Source organism: Microchirus variegatus (assembly GCF_963457635.1).
Source record: "Microchirus variegatus genome assembly, chromosome: 20".
Lineage (NCBI taxonomy): Eukaryota > Metazoa > Chordata > Actinopteri > Pleuronectiformes > Soleidae > Microchirus > Microchirus variegatus.
In genome coordinates, this window is record NC_139821.1 from 9,939,709 (window position 1) to 9,957,977 (window position 18,269).

General features: G+C 41.0%; 2 protein-coding genes across 2 annotated transcripts in view; both read left to right on the plus strand.

The window, feature by feature from the left end:
- Window positions 1-4,111, plus strand: part of LOC310941757 (kinesin-like protein KIF21A) — a gene marked incomplete at both ends in the record, with an annotated part of 39,485 nt that extends 35,374 nt beyond the window's left edge. The window contains 10 exons of the mRNA XM_083906995.1: window positions 749-943; window positions 1,120-1,152; window positions 1,633-1,769; window positions 1,870-1,954; window positions 2,061-2,150; window positions 2,238-2,396; window positions 2,474-2,591; window positions 2,677-2,847; window positions 3,746-3,945; window positions 4,054-4,111. Of these exons, the coding sequence (XP_083763121.1) occupies window positions 749-943; window positions 1,120-1,152; window positions 1,633-1,769; window positions 1,870-1,954; window positions 2,061-2,150; window positions 2,238-2,396; window positions 2,474-2,591; window positions 2,677-2,847; window positions 3,746-3,945; window positions 4,054-4,111 (1,246 nt within the window). The remainder of the gene's footprint in view (window positions 1-748; window positions 944-1,119; window positions 1,153-1,632; window positions 1,770-1,869; window positions 1,955-2,060; window positions 2,151-2,237; window positions 2,397-2,473; window positions 2,592-2,676; window positions 2,848-3,745; window positions 3,946-4,053) is intronic.
- A 13,228-nt stretch (window positions 4,112-17,339) lies between these two features.
- Window positions 17,340-18,269, plus strand: part of LOC310941608 (copine-8) — a gene marked incomplete at both ends in the record, with an annotated part of 94,046 nt that continues 93,116 nt past the window's right edge. Inside the window, one exon of the mRNA XM_083906794.1 lies at window positions 17,340-17,437. Coding sequence (XP_083762920.1) covers window positions 17,340-17,437 — 98 coding nt within the window. The remainder of the gene's footprint in view (window positions 17,438-18,269) is intronic.

Sequence of the window (18,269 nt, forward strand, 5' to 3'; positions counted from 1 at the left end):
AGCCTCACTGAGATTCAAAAAGCTCTATTATAAGAGGACATTCAACATGGTTACAGACATACATAATATTTAGAACATGTTTTATATCAATAGAAAAATAACACACAGAATGATAAAATATCAAAATATACACCATAAAATTTACAGTACTAGTGTAAAATAAAGTCAGCCACAATATCTAGCTAGACTAATGCTAATCGGAAATGAAAACATTTGCGTTGTGCCTAATGAGGTTGCACAGTGTTAGTATTATGTTACGCTAATGCTAATCGTAGCCTCGCTAGCTTACCTTTGGAAACAGGTTAGCCAAGTTAGCCGCAAAGTAGTAGCATGCTAATGCTAAATAAATATGTGCTCGCGTATTGGTGAATGGACATCGACTTTGTCGTTTCAGTATAACACCATGTTCTGCGGTGAACCGTGTGAAAATAACTCACCCAACGTGAGGACAGCCTCTTCACTCCCATCTCCAGACAGCGCAGCTACTGCTGATGAGCCACTGCCTGCCTGGTGTAGTGTGTTAAATCACTGAAAGTGCAGCATGATAAATCAGTGAAAATTAAAATTACTCCAAAACATATATGAGATATGCCTGTCACAGACAGACGGGTAGACAGACACACAGACGCAACTTGCTTTATAGATAGATTTAGTGATTTTGTGACTAAGACTAAGAGAATGACTGTCTGCACATACTTTGTTTCCTGTATTTTCTTCTGCACTACATTACTATGCTTTCTGGCTACAGATCTGGACGCAGGTCGCCCACAGGGACAGAGAGGAGGCAACTGGAGCGCTCGCCCCTCAACCGAAGAAAGACGCAAGACAAAGCTCCCACTGCGGGGACGACAACGGTGACGACGACACACAGCCCAGCGCTGACACACACATTACCTATCAGCACAGCAGAGGCCAAAACAAAAGGCAGCGACTACAAATCACAGTGAGTCGCCTTGATCACATCATCAGTCGACACTGAATCATCTCGACAGCTGGTGTATGAGTTGCAGTAAAAACCTGTTGTATATTCATCCCCTGACTTTTATCTTTGCTTTATGTCCAAATTACATCAAGTTTTTGATGGCATGTCATGAAATCCATCTTGATTTATTCTGACAGGTTGGAGGAGTCACCTGTATTTGAAGGCCACAGGTATTATCACATCTTTTATTAAAATATCACTGTTGTGAGTGTTGTCCTAAGAGCTGAGGACAGCATGATAGGAGGCTGGTAGTTGGTGTTTTGGTTAATCTCCTCTGTTTAGGGATGGTTTCTGCAGTTCCAACAAAAAATTGCTTCTTTCACTCCTCTTTCAAACCATCTGTCTTCAGTTGCTGATGCCTGGCTAAATATCTGGCTATATTTTTACACCAGTCAGTCTCAGAACTGAAAAAAAGACAGTTACATGAGAGGTTAAAAATCTTAAACTATACTCAAGCAAGTCCAGTTGCCTATAGCCAACTCCTGAAGATGTACATAAATGTATTATTCATCATGCTTCTGTTTGGGCTTCGTGAAAATTAAAATGAGCTATTATTGGGTATGTGATAGAAACATAAATTGAAGCTAAAAAAAATATAATTATTATAATAATAATTATTATAATAAAAATATTGATAATTTTCATCGTAGAGGTGTGATCAACCCTGTGACGTCCCCCAAAATCAGCCGCGCCGCCAAACTCCATTGCGTCTACGTAGCCGAGGGCCACACCAAGCCTGTTCTCTGTGTGGACGCCACTGATGATCTGCTCTTCACAGGATCTAAAGGTCAACAAAGGCCAAGCTTGTTTTTAACTTTAAAAAAAACTCAAACTGAATGATCGGCCGTTTTGAGCAAGCGTGTGTTTGCCTCTGTGTGTGTTTTCAGACCGTACGTGTAAAGTCTGGAACTTAGTGACGGGTCAGGAGATCATGTCTTTAGCAGATCATCCCAGCAGTGTTGTTTCAGTCAGGTATGAGTAAAAAGAATAAGTGTTAGAGGTAGTATTGCACATTATATGATTAAATGTAATTTTGATCAATTATTTTGTCTGTTTTCTACTGTCTTGGTTGATCTAGGTACACCTCTAGTCTCGTCTTCACTGTTTCCACTGCTTACATCAAAGTCTGGGACATACGAGATTCTGCTAAGTGTATTCGTACGCTAACGTAAGAGCCCTGCCCCCGGACAATAACGTCCACAAAGCTCCACCTTACGAAGAGTCCTCTCTCTAATGTGTGTTTTATGTGTGTCAGGTCATCAGGTCAGGTGGGTTCAGGCGACACCTGCTCCTCAGCCAGGAGTTTATCCATCCCACCAGGAGAGAGCCAGATCAGCCAGATCTCTCTCAACCCTGCCGGCTCCTTCCTTTACGCTGCCGCTGGCAACTATGTGCGCATGTGGGATCTACGCAAGTGAGTTCAGGCACAGATGAGTGTGTGAACGATTTAAGAGAAACAGAAAGAGCACAGTTGTTCTTTATTTTCTTTAGGTTTGCGTCTACGGGGAAGCTTACCGGCCACTTGGGGCCTGTCATGTGTCTGACTGTTGATAAGTTAGGTAATGGACAAGACTTCGTCCTCACTGGCTCCAAAGACCATCATATTAAAGTAAGACACACCACACAACCTTGTGATTACCTTCTTCTTTTGGTGTATGCAGTAAGTTTACACCATGTGTGCTCTCGTTTTCCAGATGTTTGAGGTGGCAGAAGGTGCTCAGGGCAGCATCAGCTCCATGCACACTTTTGAGCCCACTCACCAGGACAGCGTGGAGTCCATAGCGGTGCATGGAGATGTTTTCTACAGCGGCTCCAGAGACTATTACATCAAAAAGTGGGACTTAGCCAGTAAAAAGCTGCTACAGGTAAACTCATACTGGAGCTTTAGGGATCCACTGTTACTGTTATTCATGACACTGATAACAATGTTACAACTAGCATTATTGTATGCTAGCTTATCAAGCCAAAAACAGCAAACTCTGTTTTGTTTTGGCCACTCAGCTAAAATCACAACTCACACCCAAGTAAGTCACAGTGAATTGCAGCTACAGGTCAGAAATGCTGAACATTATCTAACCTTGAAAGCCTCACTACCCCTCCCAAAAATGTCTCGACCAGAGGAGAAGAAAAGTGAGGGCAGAGGAAGTTAATGAGGCTGAAATGTCACGGTCTCCTTTCATTCATGCTAAAATGAATCAAATAGGTTCAGTGTTCAGCTGGTGGGACATTTATATGTATAAACATAGCATAACATTGAGTCTAAGTGCAGCTCCATGCTTCTGTTTCTTAAACTTTGGCAACCACACTCTAATGCTTTGAATTATGATCGCAGTAACCATTTTAAAGGTTGTTGTTGTACATCTTTTTACACATAGTCCCTTTTAAAGTTGCAGTTTGTCAAATTTAGCAACATTTATTGGCTACGTTGCATGTTTCAGCTGAAAATCTTTACGTCCAAAGTGTGGAGAACACTTCAGCTAGCCTTCAGTTAGCAACAGAAATCACAAGATGTTTAGGCTGTTGTAAAAAGTTGCTCCAAAATGGTGGCCTCAGCAGAGCTGACCTGGCTTCGGTTAATAATGTTAAAGACGTTGTTGGCTAATGAAAAACCACAATTCATGCAATCTCGTAAGTTTGATTATTTTATCTTACTTTAACTTCAAGTTTATCACACAGGAGCTTCATGGCTCAAGGCTTAATATTAAAACTCATGATACACAAAGGCAAATTTGCTTAAGCTAACGGTTAGCTGCTTTCATCCAGCAGTCGGCCAGTGCTCAGGCAGACTGGGTCAGCGCTCTGGGAGTGGTACCCGGCTCCCCGGTGCTGGTCAGCGGGTGCAGAGGAGGGCTGCTGCGCCTCTGGAACGCCAACTCCCTCGCAGCCCTGGGAGAGGTGCGGGGACACGACAGTCCCATCAACGGCCTGGCCTCCAACAACAGCCAACTGTTTACTGCCTCAGAGTGAGTGACAATCCACGCTCATTTGAACTCATGTCATGTTGCTGTGCAGTGCTAGCAAACTCTTGTTATGACCACTTTCAAACTTTTTCCTGATTTGTTTGTCGACAGCGACCGCACAGTGAAAGTTTGGGAAGTTAAAGGTTCCCTGGAGGACGGAGTTCACTGACATCTGATTTGTGCTAATCACAATGTGGAGCAACATTGGAGCAGCCTCTACTGTACTGACCTCCGACCAATCAAAGTCAATCTGTGAATGGAAGTGGGTCAAGGAAGTGTTGGGGCCCCCGACTGGAAAATAACTCCTGTTGTACTGATTATTGTATGTCAAGATGGACCAAACGCAGAGCGGACTGTGGAGTCTGCAGTCAAGCTCCATGGACCAGAGTGAACAGCACCTTTCAGGAAATGTGACAAAACATAATAAAAAATATGGATTTAATCGATCCAGGAGTCTCTCCTGTGCTTTCAACATTCCTCTCTTCAGTTCAGAGCAAAACACCACGGACTACAAAGACAGTTTTGGTGAAATGTTTTGCTTTTCTCACCAATTGTTGCACCAGTTCCGTTCCTTTTATTTCGTTCACCAGCAGCGTGATTCTGTCCTTTGTGTGTGTGTGTGTGTGTGTGTGTGGGTGTGTGTGTGTGTGTGTGTGTGTGTGTGTGTGTGTGTGTGTACTTTTCCTGGTGTAACCACTGACCATGTCAGGACCGGTCGTCCTAATGGAGACGGAAACCTGGTCAGATCCTCATTTCTGAAGAACTGGTTGAGTTTAGGGCTGGCATTTGAATTGTGGTTAGGTTAAGTTTTAAAGATATGGTCTTAGGCAGGATGTCCAAATGAATGGAAGTATTAAATTGGATAAAAATACGAGCGTCTTAGCTGAAGCTACGGACCAAATAATCAATGGAACTTCATCGTTTACTGTCAAAACCCATAAACAAAATGGCCACTTCATACACATTTCCAGTGTTTGGTCTAATATGCCTAAAGCTGCACTCTTAGAAATAAAAGTGCTAAGTAAAATATAAGGTCCTTCGCCTTGTCCTCATAGGAGAACCCTTTTTGGCTCCAGGTAGAATCTTTTTATAAAGGTAACCCTTTTGGGTTTTTCCTGAACCCTTTATTAAGGAAAGGGGTTTTAAAGGGTTCTCTGGATCAAAATGGTTCTTACTGGAACCATTAGTGTTACCAAGAACCCTTGAAAAAACCCTTTCTTCGGGAAAGGGTTTTTCAGAAGCAAATGGTTCCAGGTAGAACCTCAGCCCTTGTAGAAAAACCCTTTTGGAACCCTTTTTTCGAAGAGTGTAGGGACAAAATAAGTGCACAACTTTCCCATGGTTGGCAATTTTGAAAAGACTACACTAACCTGACTGGTTTCAGCAGGTTTTTTTTTATGACGGCTGGGGATCAGACATTTAACGACCACATCATTTCAGTCAACTGAAAGCTTCAAAACTCTGCTAGTGCTACTATTAGCTAGTGCTAATACTAGTGCAGACACTGCCCAAGTGTGAATCGTGGGTAAAATTAGGCAAAAGAATCTTGTCGTGTGTCCCCAGCTTAAAAGAAAACCCAAACTCTGCAGTAGAACCTTCTCTATGTCTTGTTTTGTTACTCAAATCTGTTTCACACAGCGAGGCGAGGTAAACACTGTTTGTTCTTTTTGTCAGCAGTCAGCTTAGGTTTCTGGTTTCAGTATTCTCCGACTGACACACACACACACACACACACACACACACACACACACACACACTTACAGGTGTGTTTGGTTTAAGTGGCGTTTGACAGCGTTTGTCCTGTCAGCAGCAGCAGCAGCAGCAGCAGCTCGCTCTCCTCTGGGATTTCCCCGAGCTGCTATACTCGTAGAACAGGGTTTTTATTCCTGAAATGCAAAGAGTCTGCTCTGAATATTTAAATGTAACGACCCGTGCAATAAGTTTTAAAAGTGGTAAAACGGCTCCACCAGTGTTTTTAATCAAACTAGATTCCGCGCGATTAAATGTAAGACACATATCTTGTTATTAATAATGGATAAATTAGATTCTTGCGTAGTTTTAAATCTGCATTAGCCAAAATAAAGCAAACATTGTTTTGGTTTTAATTAGTGTGCTTGTGCAAAATTCAAAATGAAACTTTGATGACAGGCTGATAATTATAATTAGAATAATATAAATTATTTAATCACATTCCTGAAATGTGTGTGTGTGTGTGTGTATCTGTATTTATATCTTTGGGAGGTCCAAAAAAACGCACAAACCTATCATTTGTGAGGACATTTTTGTCCTGGTTTAGGGTTTAGGGCACTTGACGTTAGGGATGTGTCCTCACTAAGATATAACAACAAGTTCGTGTGTCACGGAAGACCAAAACCTGGTCTTAATGAGGCTGAACCTTATTTCTGAGGAGCTGGTTTTTAAATTCAGGGCTAAGGTTTTGAACTGTGGTTAGGTTAAGGTTAGGGTTAGGCATTGAACTAGTTATGGTTCAAGTTAAAGCTTCATGAATGGAAAACATTTTGAGGATCTGTGTGTGTGTGTGTGTGTGTGTGCTGAGCACTTCCTTCCAAACGTCTTTGACTTGAGTGTAAAAAGCTATTTATTTATTTAGTTTTGCATTTTTTTTTTCCGTATCAGTCAGGAGAGATTTTCAACCCACCCCCCCCTATCTAATGCCTCGTTATATCTATCTATTAGCATCTTGGGATGGACGACTGCACAGAAATGATGTGATGGCTGGAAGTTTCCACATTCAAAAACGGTTTATTGTTCTTGTAGCTATGCCTGATAAATGTGGACCTGGTTATTCCTCGTTTAAAATGTTCAGGTATTTTTTAATTCATCATGAACTGTGTGTAATATTTGAGGTGGATTCTGTTTGCAGTGTTTAAGTCACCGGGACTAAAATGTTTGCACTGAAAAATCATGTTCCCCCACGTGACGTAAACAAAAAGCGACGCCCTTCGATTTTTCCAGAGAAATGATCCCAGCCGGTTCAGTTGCGTCTTATTTTGAAGTTGTATCTGTAAATCTGCTCTTGTGTGTGTGTGTGTGTGTGTGTGTAAATACGTCTCTTTTCCCTCCTGCTGATTCTGATGTGATTCAAATGATCATTTGCAGTGTTTTGAAAATAAAAGGAGCCGTTACCTCAGTTTCATGCTATTTTCATATTTCTAAAACCATGTATTAATGGGTTATGACCACATGGTGGTGGTACTGTATAATGACAGGTGATTTACTGTAGGTGTGACACATGGTTTTGTAGTCGTGAGCGTTGGCCATGCTCAAACATCCAAAATAATAATAACTTTACAGTAATTCTACTCTATATATTATCATACACACATCTGTATTCTATGTCCTCCTTTTATTATTGTATCCCTCTATTTCCCATTCATTAGACCAGTGATTTAAAAGTAGATACTTTTATATCGTTTGTCTAACGAAAGGGAAATAAAAACAGTTTCCAGGTCCAGTCCACACTCACTCACTAAATCATCATTTACCTCACTCGTGCTTTTACTGTTAATTGCAGGCAGGCAGTATTGTGTTCTGTGATTTACTCCCGAGCCGCAGGGGTGGACAAAGATGAAGAGAGTGAGGGCTGAATGAGATTAAGAACCCCCCCCCCCCCCCCCCCCCCGCCCCCCAGAAGACACAAATGAATGTGAACAGTGATGGAGGGATCAATATTTAATATTCGGCGGCACTGAGAGCAGCGGAGTGTTAATTGGCCTCACAGGAGCAGAGCGCCGACTCTGTGGCTGCGTCGCAGTTTTAACTTTGTCCTGTTCTAATAAGTGCTTCGTGATTATGTAACGCACTCCCACAATTCCTCTTTTTAAACAAATTAACTGGGCACAAATTAAATTGAATTAGTATGTCTTAATTGGAGAGAATGATATACATGTCTTTTCACTGGTTTACTTATAAATCAGCACAAAAACAAAGGCCCTCCATCTTCAGGTCGTTGTGTTAGGAATTCACGTCTCGAGGATAAAAGCAAACAAACAATCCAACACGTATCGACTCTCAAGTTTTCATCAGGGTCTCATTTTGATGCTTTATTGCACCGCTTCAGAACCGGAGGCATCTGGACGCCCAACAACTGGTCTACAGCTGAATGTAATGGTTCCCATGATGAGTGAATGAAAGAAGGAATAAACGTACTCAGCAAAAGGCAGAGATAGAAAGTGAACCCTAAGTCAAATCACAAGATGAATTGAGCCGACAAGGTGACAATAAACCGCCAGTGTGACACATAATGGCCAATTTATGGTCTTCTTATGTCTTACATGTCTTACATATAGCACCTTTAGGATAGATCAGCAAAATTGTAATCGATTGACACACTGGTAAAATCACCCTAACTGTGACCATGACCTGAACTTTTAACCTTTAAAGGTCCCATATTATGCAATATCAACTTTTTAATAATTTAAATCCTTATATTTGGGACTCTGGAGGCCCGATCAGTCGCTAAAGATGACTCACTCATGTTTTTGTGGTCCTCCTCAGTCGAAGTCAACACGCGATGCTGATTTCCGTGCTCACTGGGACGTCGCAATGCGCTAAATTCCTGGAATTCTTGTCTCGCGGAGCTCCGCTTTGTCCGTAAAACACATGAGAGTGCTGGCGAGGGCAACGGCATCCGAAAAGTTCTATTCTTGTCTCCACAGTGCAGCACAGAGTTCTACACAAACTTCCAGCCTCAGAGGATTTATCTGTCCAGTGGATACATGTTATATATAAATAATCACGTTTCCAAATGCTAACTGCTGTTAGCTCCAAGTAGCCTCTGTGAATGATGTCATTTCCTGTCCCTTAAGGTTTTTATTTTATTTAAATTTTTTAAAGAGATACTACTAAATATAGTGTTCTAAACAGGGCTGTTTTAGCAGGGTGAGTGAACTGCTGTGGTGCTTCATCCTTAAGGTATTTTGACCGAAGCATGTCACAGACATGTTCATTAGGACACCAGGGAACTAGGTTAACTTGGAAAAATAGGGTATAATATGGGACCTTGGAACCCTTTAACACCGAGTGTATCGCAAACGACACGTTTGCGCTTTAAATGACTGGAATTACGTGACGGAGCAAACGGAAAATCTGCGATTTTGTCACCAGAGAGGAGACAAAACTCAAACAAATGTTACTTTAAATATGTTTTATACTGTTCAGATTTCAAATTTTTTAACAGCATATTGTTTTTCTGCATTTTAAATTGTTAATACGCCGTTTTAACATGCAGTACATTGTAAATAACTGCCAGGTCTTGAAAGTTATTCAGGAAAAATGGGCAAAAGCACTTAGTTACAGGACATTTTCTGGTCCTTTTATGGTTAAAATAAGCAACAACAAAAAAGTCCAGGCAGACTTTTTGAGGCTTAGTTGTTAAAGGGTTAAATGTGTGTGATCAATGGGACAATTGTTTGAATATAACGCATCAACTAGAAGCATAAACGGTGGAATAATCACCTAACCTCCTACAAACACACATTCTCTGTGCGACCTTTATTGGTTTACTGGGAGTGGACAAACTATTTCCGCCATCATGAGGTGAGCTCACAGAAGTGAGTTCTGCACAAAATCACCCGAGACTTCGTTCCAGCTCCTCAGCGTCTTTACTGTTTGACGGGAATCAGATCATGTCTGTGTTACTGGAACACACAGAAGTGCACAAACCAGGTCATCAGGTTTCACCAGGAATCAATGATAACAGGCGTGGGCACAGACTTTCACTTTCCGTTTTAATTGGAGCACAATCTTTGACGAGGTTTGGATGAGATATATCCTTCCTCCGCTAATGTGTTCAGTGAACACATTGATTTGGCGATGAGCGGGTGGGCCCCACCGGACGCTCTCGTTTCACAGCTAAATCCGTCTGAATAATGTGATTTGTGTACAGCTGCTGCCGCTGCAGATTACCCCGGGAGATTAGAATCGATATAGGTTAATTTGTGACATCACCTGGGATGAGATTGGATTTCATGAAAGGCGCTTCATAAAACTAAGTTATTATTATTATTATTATTGACCTCCACCAACGAGGTACATGTTTTCGCTGGAGTTCGTTTATCTGTCCGTTAGCAAAATAACTCGGATTTGGATTAAATTTTCAGGAAATGTCCGCAATGGGACCAGGAACAAGTGATTAAAGTTTGGGCGTGATATCCGTGATTACGCTATCGCTACTTTTTATTGCTATTTTGTAGGCACTGAGCTGCCTTGGCTGAGGTCGGTGCTCTACGAGTGCTTTTCTAGTCATTATGGCAACACTTTAGATTAGGGAACACATATTCACCATTAAGTAGGTTCTTACTGACATGCATTTAAGTCGCATACTAGCCCTTTATTAGTAAATATTAAGCACGTATTAACACCTTATGTAGGTAATATCTAAATTCATGTCATAATAGAGGTAGAATAAGGTTATATAAAGTGTTAATACGTGCTTAATGATTACTAATAAAGGGCTAGTATGCGACTTGTATAATGCTAGCAAGCACCTAGTTAATGGTGAATATGTGTTCCTTAATATAAAGATTATTACCATTATTATTATTATAATTGGTGACATCACCTGAGTGTGTGTGTGTGTGTGTGTGTGTGTGTGTGTATACTTGCAGCATACTGAGGACCAGTGAGGGTTTTTAACCAACAAAGTGAGGCCATTTTTACAAAGTGAGGACATTTTTGCCGGACCTCGCTTTGTTTTCATTGAAATCACTTCCTTCGGTTGTAAACATGCTATACTCTGTTTTTAACAAAGATCCTCAATTTGGAACGGCCCTGGTGGATTCACACACTGTTCGCTCTGGGGCGCCACCTGCAGACATTTTATGGTACTGCACCCAATAGTTCTTTATTAGATGTCATTCATGAAGTAGATATTTGTAATTGTGTGGATTTATAAAGTGGAAATGCTGGTCCTCACTTTGTCAGCACTTTTACCCGGTCCTCAATATGCAGCAAGTACAAGAATGTGTGTGTGCGTGTGTGTGTGTGTGTGTGTGTGGGAAAGATATTTCAGAATAATGACTAGATATTTGAGGAGGCATTTTTGGAAGAGGCTGATTTTGCATCAGTGGTTTGGTTTATAATTAAATTAAGAATTAGTCGAGTTAGGCTGGTTTTGGGTAGATAGATGACCATGTAATAGTACCATGAGTGGAATACTTTCACATTCAAAGGTGACAGTTCCAATACTGCCATGTAAAGTGTTGCATTACTTGGCCATTACTTCTCTGCTGTAGAGAATGAAATAAATAACAGCATCATTAGCAGCAACACTCCTTTGTTTTCTGACATTTGGCGAGACATTCCCTTCATCCTGTGGTATGAAAAACACACACATTCTATTTGCATTTCATGCCTTTGACAGTTGTACGTAAACACAGCGAGGAGAAGGAATGTGAGAGGATGCGTCTGAGCTGGAAACAGGAACAAAGAAAGCAGGAGAGCAAGGTGTTGTCGTCGCTGACACAAGCAGCGACGGCCAAATGGTAGTTAAAGACATTTTTTCTGAGCAGCAATGAGGCTTAGGAGGACAGGGTCAATATTCACCACCCTGGCATCCGCAAAAGTGCATCAGCCAGCTAAAAATACCAGTGCTGCTGCTTTATGAGCAGACTTGATGAGCTGTGATGGCGCTATTTGCTCTTTTAACGTGGCTACAGGGAACCACCTTGACTGCTCTCAGTGGATCTGAAAGTGACTGGGAAAAACAATGTTTCTAGTGAGTCAGTAAAGGCATTTTAGCATGAAATTGAAGCGCAATACCTTTTTTTTTTCCTTCAAAGATATGACGTCTGTATTTCCTTGACTAAAATCAGCTTGACTTTGTGTGTCTCATTATAAAGAGAGGTGCATCATACAGGGATGAAGGACTAATTGTTGTCAAATGCAAATTGCGATTTGGAGCAGCACAATTAGTGAAATGTAAAGGCTGCGATTTAATTGTTCTGTTTTTGTTTGTTCTGTCTTCAAAAAAACATGAACTGATGCAATTCACAGCTTACTTTTCCACCCTTTATTAACCCATGTAACACATTGCATTACGCTGCTTAAGTGTACACAGAGGCTATATCCTTATATCTTTTTTTTATCTGATTAATTTTCACCAACTATATAAACATGCCCAATTGTTTAAAATCTGATTTTTGAGACGCGCCACAGTTCAAAGTGAGCCGACCAAAAGATGTCAATTAAAGGCGCCATCTGTAACAATGTGGCCAAAAACGGTAACTACACTCAAAATCAAAACACTGCGGCGAGACGGTCCCGCCTCCCAATCCAGAGTCGAGGTTGCAGGAGCAGCGTGTCCTCCGTCAGCGACGAGCGAGGAGTGACTATGGCGAGCGCTTTATCATAAATGAGTGGCTCTAAGACACACAGTTCTGTTCTCTCAGTAAAGATCAAGATGTATTATAATTTATGGTAACGTTAGCTGTTGACTAGAGAATAACGTTATGCATGATAATTGACAGAACTTCGTGCCACAGGTTACAGACGTGCTTAGACGTACCTGGCAACCAGTGTTTGCTCGGCAGCTGAGACTCTACTGACTGCAATGATTGGTAGACGGCGGTAGGTGGCGCCTCATGCCAAAACATAATTTCAAAACATAAACATAGCTTTGCGGTGCGCAAAATATTTTTTTTAATGCAAATATTTTTGTTGTACTCGTTTTGTTGGTGAGTTCAGTTTGTTATATGAACATTATTCCTGGTCCTTTGTGACATATTAGGAGGATTTTATGGCCGGTTGCTTTAGATTTATTACATAATGCACCTTTAAAATGTTTCATCACTTTGACTCAGCAATTTAGTCTGATATGTGACCTATAAACTGACATCACCAGTAAGTCCATATAAGGAGTTGTGTATTATTCCCACACTCTTAGAAATAAAAGTGCTAAGTAGAACCATGTAAGGTTCTTCGGCTTGTCCTCATAGGAGAACCATTTTTGGATCCGGGTAGAACCTTTTTTATAAAGGTTCCACCTGGAACCCTTTTGGAGGGTTCCACCAAGAACCCTTTAAAATCCTTTATTCAGGAAAGGTGGAACCTTTATAAAAAGGTTCTACCTGGAGCCAAAAAGGATTCTCCTATAGGACAAATCCAAATAACCTTATATGGTTATACTTTTATTTGGTGGTTTATGGTTGCACTTTTATTTCTAAGAGCGTAGTCGCCAAGGATAGTCATCCGAGCCTCAACCTGGCAACCCTCGAACACCACAACTCCCCTTCCTAACGGGTCTTTCAGCTGTGAGCTGCTTGAAGCAGACGTGTCCGAGGGAGCTTTAGCATCGTTCTCTTCTTCTTTGGTAGGAACGTGTCCTATTCCGAGCGTTCAGACTTGTACCGCCACCCGATGGCTGGGTGGGATACTACAAGACCCGGACTCGCGAGTATACCAGCGGCTGCGATGCGCAATGCGCCTAAAAAACATATACCCCAGATCAAACCGCATTACTCTGTTACCTCTTTTAGACGACTTAGCTGTGAATAGTACACTTTTTTTTTTGATAGCTTTAATCCACCATTTCAAAATATAATGCTCTAACTGTGTATTACATCCTTGTCACATCTTTACAGCATGTTGTCAGTGTTAAGGGAAACATTTCTGCCATACTTAGGCTTTACAGACATCAGAATTGGACCAATATTAATATTTTTTGTCGAATTAACTCCTCCCTAGTTGCAATATTTATCAGAATATAATCCCAATCTGATATTTTTCAGCCCTAATTTGAGCCCAAACGAAGGAGTTGTCGAGTGAGCGTAACAGGAGGAGAGCGCTGACAGAAGGTAATGGTCCGCAGTGAACAGGTCGAGTGTGCACTCAATCATCTCCTCTAGATTTCCAACCATTTAAGTGTTTGGTGTCAGGAGTGCGAACACATTAGACATCAAAACTAGCCCGGCATCATTGTCAGGAGAGTAATATGACATTCAGGCACGGGCTGAGCTAAAATACTCAGGCGACATTTCAGTCTCATTCACTTCAATATTTACTCTGGAGTGGCTTAATATCCTAAAATAACTGCATTTATAGTTGGGAAGACTTCAGTTACTTCACATGATATCACGTGAGCAGCTGAGGCAATGATATTATTATATGATTGGACATGGATGTTCTTACAGTATACATGCCGTACTGTGTAGTGTGACACTCCGGTGGCAATGATGTGGTGTTTGCTCATACAAATGACTCCTGTTTTGTGTGTGTGTGTGTGTGTGTGTGTGTGTGTGTGTATTGTATTTGCCCCACTTTGTCTATGATGAACCTGTTTCCAGCCACATTTACATATGTGAACATGGAGGACTACAGTTTGCCCTAAAGGTGCTGTTGTGGTTTTCGCCACCACGCCACATACTCAACCCTGTGTGTGTGTGTGTGTGTGTGTGTGTGTGTGTGTGTGTGTGCGTGTGTGTGTATCAGCCTGCTATATTTAGACCATGTGGTTGGCCAATAAACACACTGACTAATACTAAGATGTGTCATTTGAACGTCCTATAACATCCTATTATCTAAATAGAATGCTTACACATGTACACCCACCTGTATGCAGCAGCAGCAGCAGCAGCAGCAGCAGCATGTGAGTCGGCTCTTCACGTGAGGATCGGTTTAGAATACGTTTGATATGCTGATGCTGATGCTGAACACACGCACACAAACACACGCACACGCACACACACACAGTCTTCATCATGTGACCCTCCTTCTTATCCCTTTACATTTGTCACGCTGTCATTCTATTCTCTGCCTGCGGAGGGTCTCTCTCTTTCAGTTAATTAAATCTGATGCTTATCCTCATATAGCATAGAAGCAAACACGATAGATATGTATTTGATTTCTCACATAAACATTGACATATTTTTCAGACCCCAGATTTGTACAAGTGTTCAAATGCTAAATAAAATAACATAAAAAAAAGAGATAGCTGAGGATGGGTTAAATGCACTGAAGGATAATGATAATGGACTAATTTATTAATTGAATGTGTTTATTTTGTGTGAAAGCTTGTGTTTAACCCTTTAAGGTACGCACCAAGATTTAATTTTATTTACTTATGATAACAATAACGTGAAATTAGACCCTACAGCATTTCAGATAGAGGCCTCTACCAAACGTTTGAGACGTCTGTTCATAATAAACCTGGTTTGCGTAATTCATAAAGTACAACATTCAGAACAAGTCACATTAAGTGTTAGTGAGTTCAGCTTGATGCATTTTTCAATGAGATCCAGTGACTTAAAATGAGGTTGACCAAATGGTTGAGTAGTACCTTAAAGGGTTTTAATATATCACTTTATTCTGGCAGATAAAAAAATAAAATAGGTCAGTCCTACAGTAAGTACCCATGGTGCAAATCAGCGTACGAGTGCCCTTGTATCATTCCCGTTTAAACCCAACAAGCGCAGTCTTCAAAATAGGTCACTTCCACGCTTAAAATGGGTAAATTATGTCCATGCTTTAATAACACTGTAGTGGAGCCTCCCAGTAACTTATTCCGCGAGGGGTGTTTCATGCCAGTAACTCACACTGAGCTGAACTGAATTCAACTGAGCTAATGTGACTGTGTGAGCACTGAGGGGAGAGGAAATGTGTGACACACACACAGACAGACACACACACACATTCATTCTGTGCAGTCTCAGACAGAAATGATTTTTATCAGCGCAGAAGAACGTCCACACTGTTTCCAATCGAGCGGCAACAGTTCTCCCTCTTATCTGAGCACGACTTTTTTTTTAAATGTGGAGATGCAGCTCTGCTGATAATATCACTGTACCAGCTTTTTACATGTCAGCATCTTCTACCTAATACCGTCTTGTGCAGTACAAGACGAGAATGTTGTCAATAACTATGTTTACATGGACACGACGACCTCACCAATGACATTGCTCTGAATAAGATATTCAACTCTCTTTTGTTTACAGGAGTTTCTAAGAGAATATTTTTGATTTAATTGTTGTTTCTGTTTACACAATAGAGAGCATATAGAGGGATTAAGACTATTAAGATTATTACCACTGCTGTGAAAACTCTCAACAGGATGTTGTAATAATAATCCCATATTGCTTATTCTTAAGTACAGCCTTATTAAGGTGAAAGTAGTCAGAGAATTATGGTTTTAGTGTGAATAGTAGTCAAAAATATGTAGAAATGTATAAATCTTAATCAGATTATTATTCTTATTGAAGTCTTTATTATTCTCCACTTTGTAATGAATAGAATGTTATTTTTAGCAACTCATAATGTGAATGTTATGAATAATGGCCAGATTATTGTGGTCCATGTGAATGTTGTCACTTGACATTAGCAATGCAGTCTCAGTGGAGTGTGGCTTGTGTTGTTTGTGAGATATTATGAGATTAAGATTATGTCCACGGCTGTGAAAACTCCAACAGGATGTTGTAATAATCAGATACAACAGTACAGCCAAAATATTTGCATTAAAAAAAATATTTTATGTTTATGTTTTGAAATCATGTTTTGGCATGTGGCGCCACCTACCGCCGTCTACCAATCATTGCAGTCAGTAGAGTCTCAGGTGCCGAGCAACCACGGGTTGCCAGTTATGTCAGAAAACGAAACCTAAAAGACCTCGGTATTTTGAATTTTGAATGTAGTAACCGTTTTTGGCCACATTCTTACATATGGCACCTTTAATCCGATTATCGTGTATCTTCTAGTCTGGTTTCCATGACTTAGATTCATTTCCTGGACACTTACTCTGACCATAACCATGACCACTTACTCACCAAAGCCTAACCGTGACCTCATCCTTAACCAAAACAACATGTCTCCACATTAAAATGGGATCATTGACAGTAATTGACTCATCACGTGACTATGTAAACAGGCTCAGGTCCCCACAACATGAGTAATACACACACACACACACACACACACATACACACGTGACCTTTCATGACAAATCCACGCCATTTTTTCGTGCATGATTAAAAAAATAATAACAATCTGAAGCAGTGATCATAGGGAGCAGAATTCAGATGAAGTGAAAATAAAAGACACACACACACAGAGAGAGAGAGAGAGAGAGAGAGAGAGCATAAAGAAAGACTGTAAGGAAAGACGGGAAATACACACACACACACTGGAGGAGAAATAATAAGTGACATCACATCTCCCAGCCTCTCTCTCTCTCTCTCTCTCTCTCTCTGACACCTCTGCTCCACTTCTCGTGGAGGAGGCGCTCTCTCACACACACTCTCACACACACTCACACACACACACACAGTTTCCTCCTCCCCTGCCGTCGTCGCTCGCATATAAAAACCTCTGGACTTACATACAGCCGAAGAAGGAAAAGCATTATTGTCTCCCCCCCCCCCTCGCTGCCCCCGCTCTGTTTTGACAGGATGAACAACAGTTTTTTAAACATGGCGTCGATAGGTGACTTCGACCCGCTCAACGCGTCCATACCTGCCACCAAAGTTGAAATCACGGTGTCCTGCAGGTAAGAGACGAACGTGTGTCGGTGTGTGTGTGTGTGTCACCTTTTTCTTGTTTACTCTCTCCACTGCTGTTGTGTTTACGTTTTGTGTTGGAGAGGGAAAACAAAACAAAGCGAGTGAAAACTGTACTTTACTAACGTCTAAGTTTGTGTTTACTTTGAGTGTGTACGTGCGTACGTGCGGACCACAACTCTCACAGTTTTATCCACTAAACGTCACATTTTAGTCACCGAGAGACCCGAATTAAGGCAGCTACAACCAAAAATGTCTACTATTAGTCATTATAATTTACTATTATGTAATTAATTATTTAAAATAACGATTAAACGTGTGTTATTTAAGCAAGCTGCTAGACAGTGGCGTGCACGAGCGAGGGTGGGGCGTGGTGGACAAATTAATTATTAGTAGTTACTCCCCGTGAGAGTTAAAAACTTGGGGAAGTGACATTCATATGTGGAATCGAAAGCAAAACTATAAATTAAAGTGTTTTAATTGTTTTTAAAGCAGTGCCTTTCCAATGGAGAGAAGTGATGTGGTGCTTTTTCAACACATATGGGTGCCCTACTCTCCCTACAGACACTGATTCAGTGCTGTGTATAAAATGCCAATCTCAGTTCACGTAACAGTAATAAAAAAACAATAATAAAACACTGAACAACATTTTTACACCATGTTCTGCATTTTATGGACGATCAACCTGAGTGAAACAAATGTTGACAGATTAAATCATATTCTTAACTAGAAAAGCACTCGGAGAGCGCAGACCTCCGCAGCTCAGTTCCCCCCTTTTACTACTCTTAGCATTATAATTTAGGGGGAAAATGCTGTGGAAAA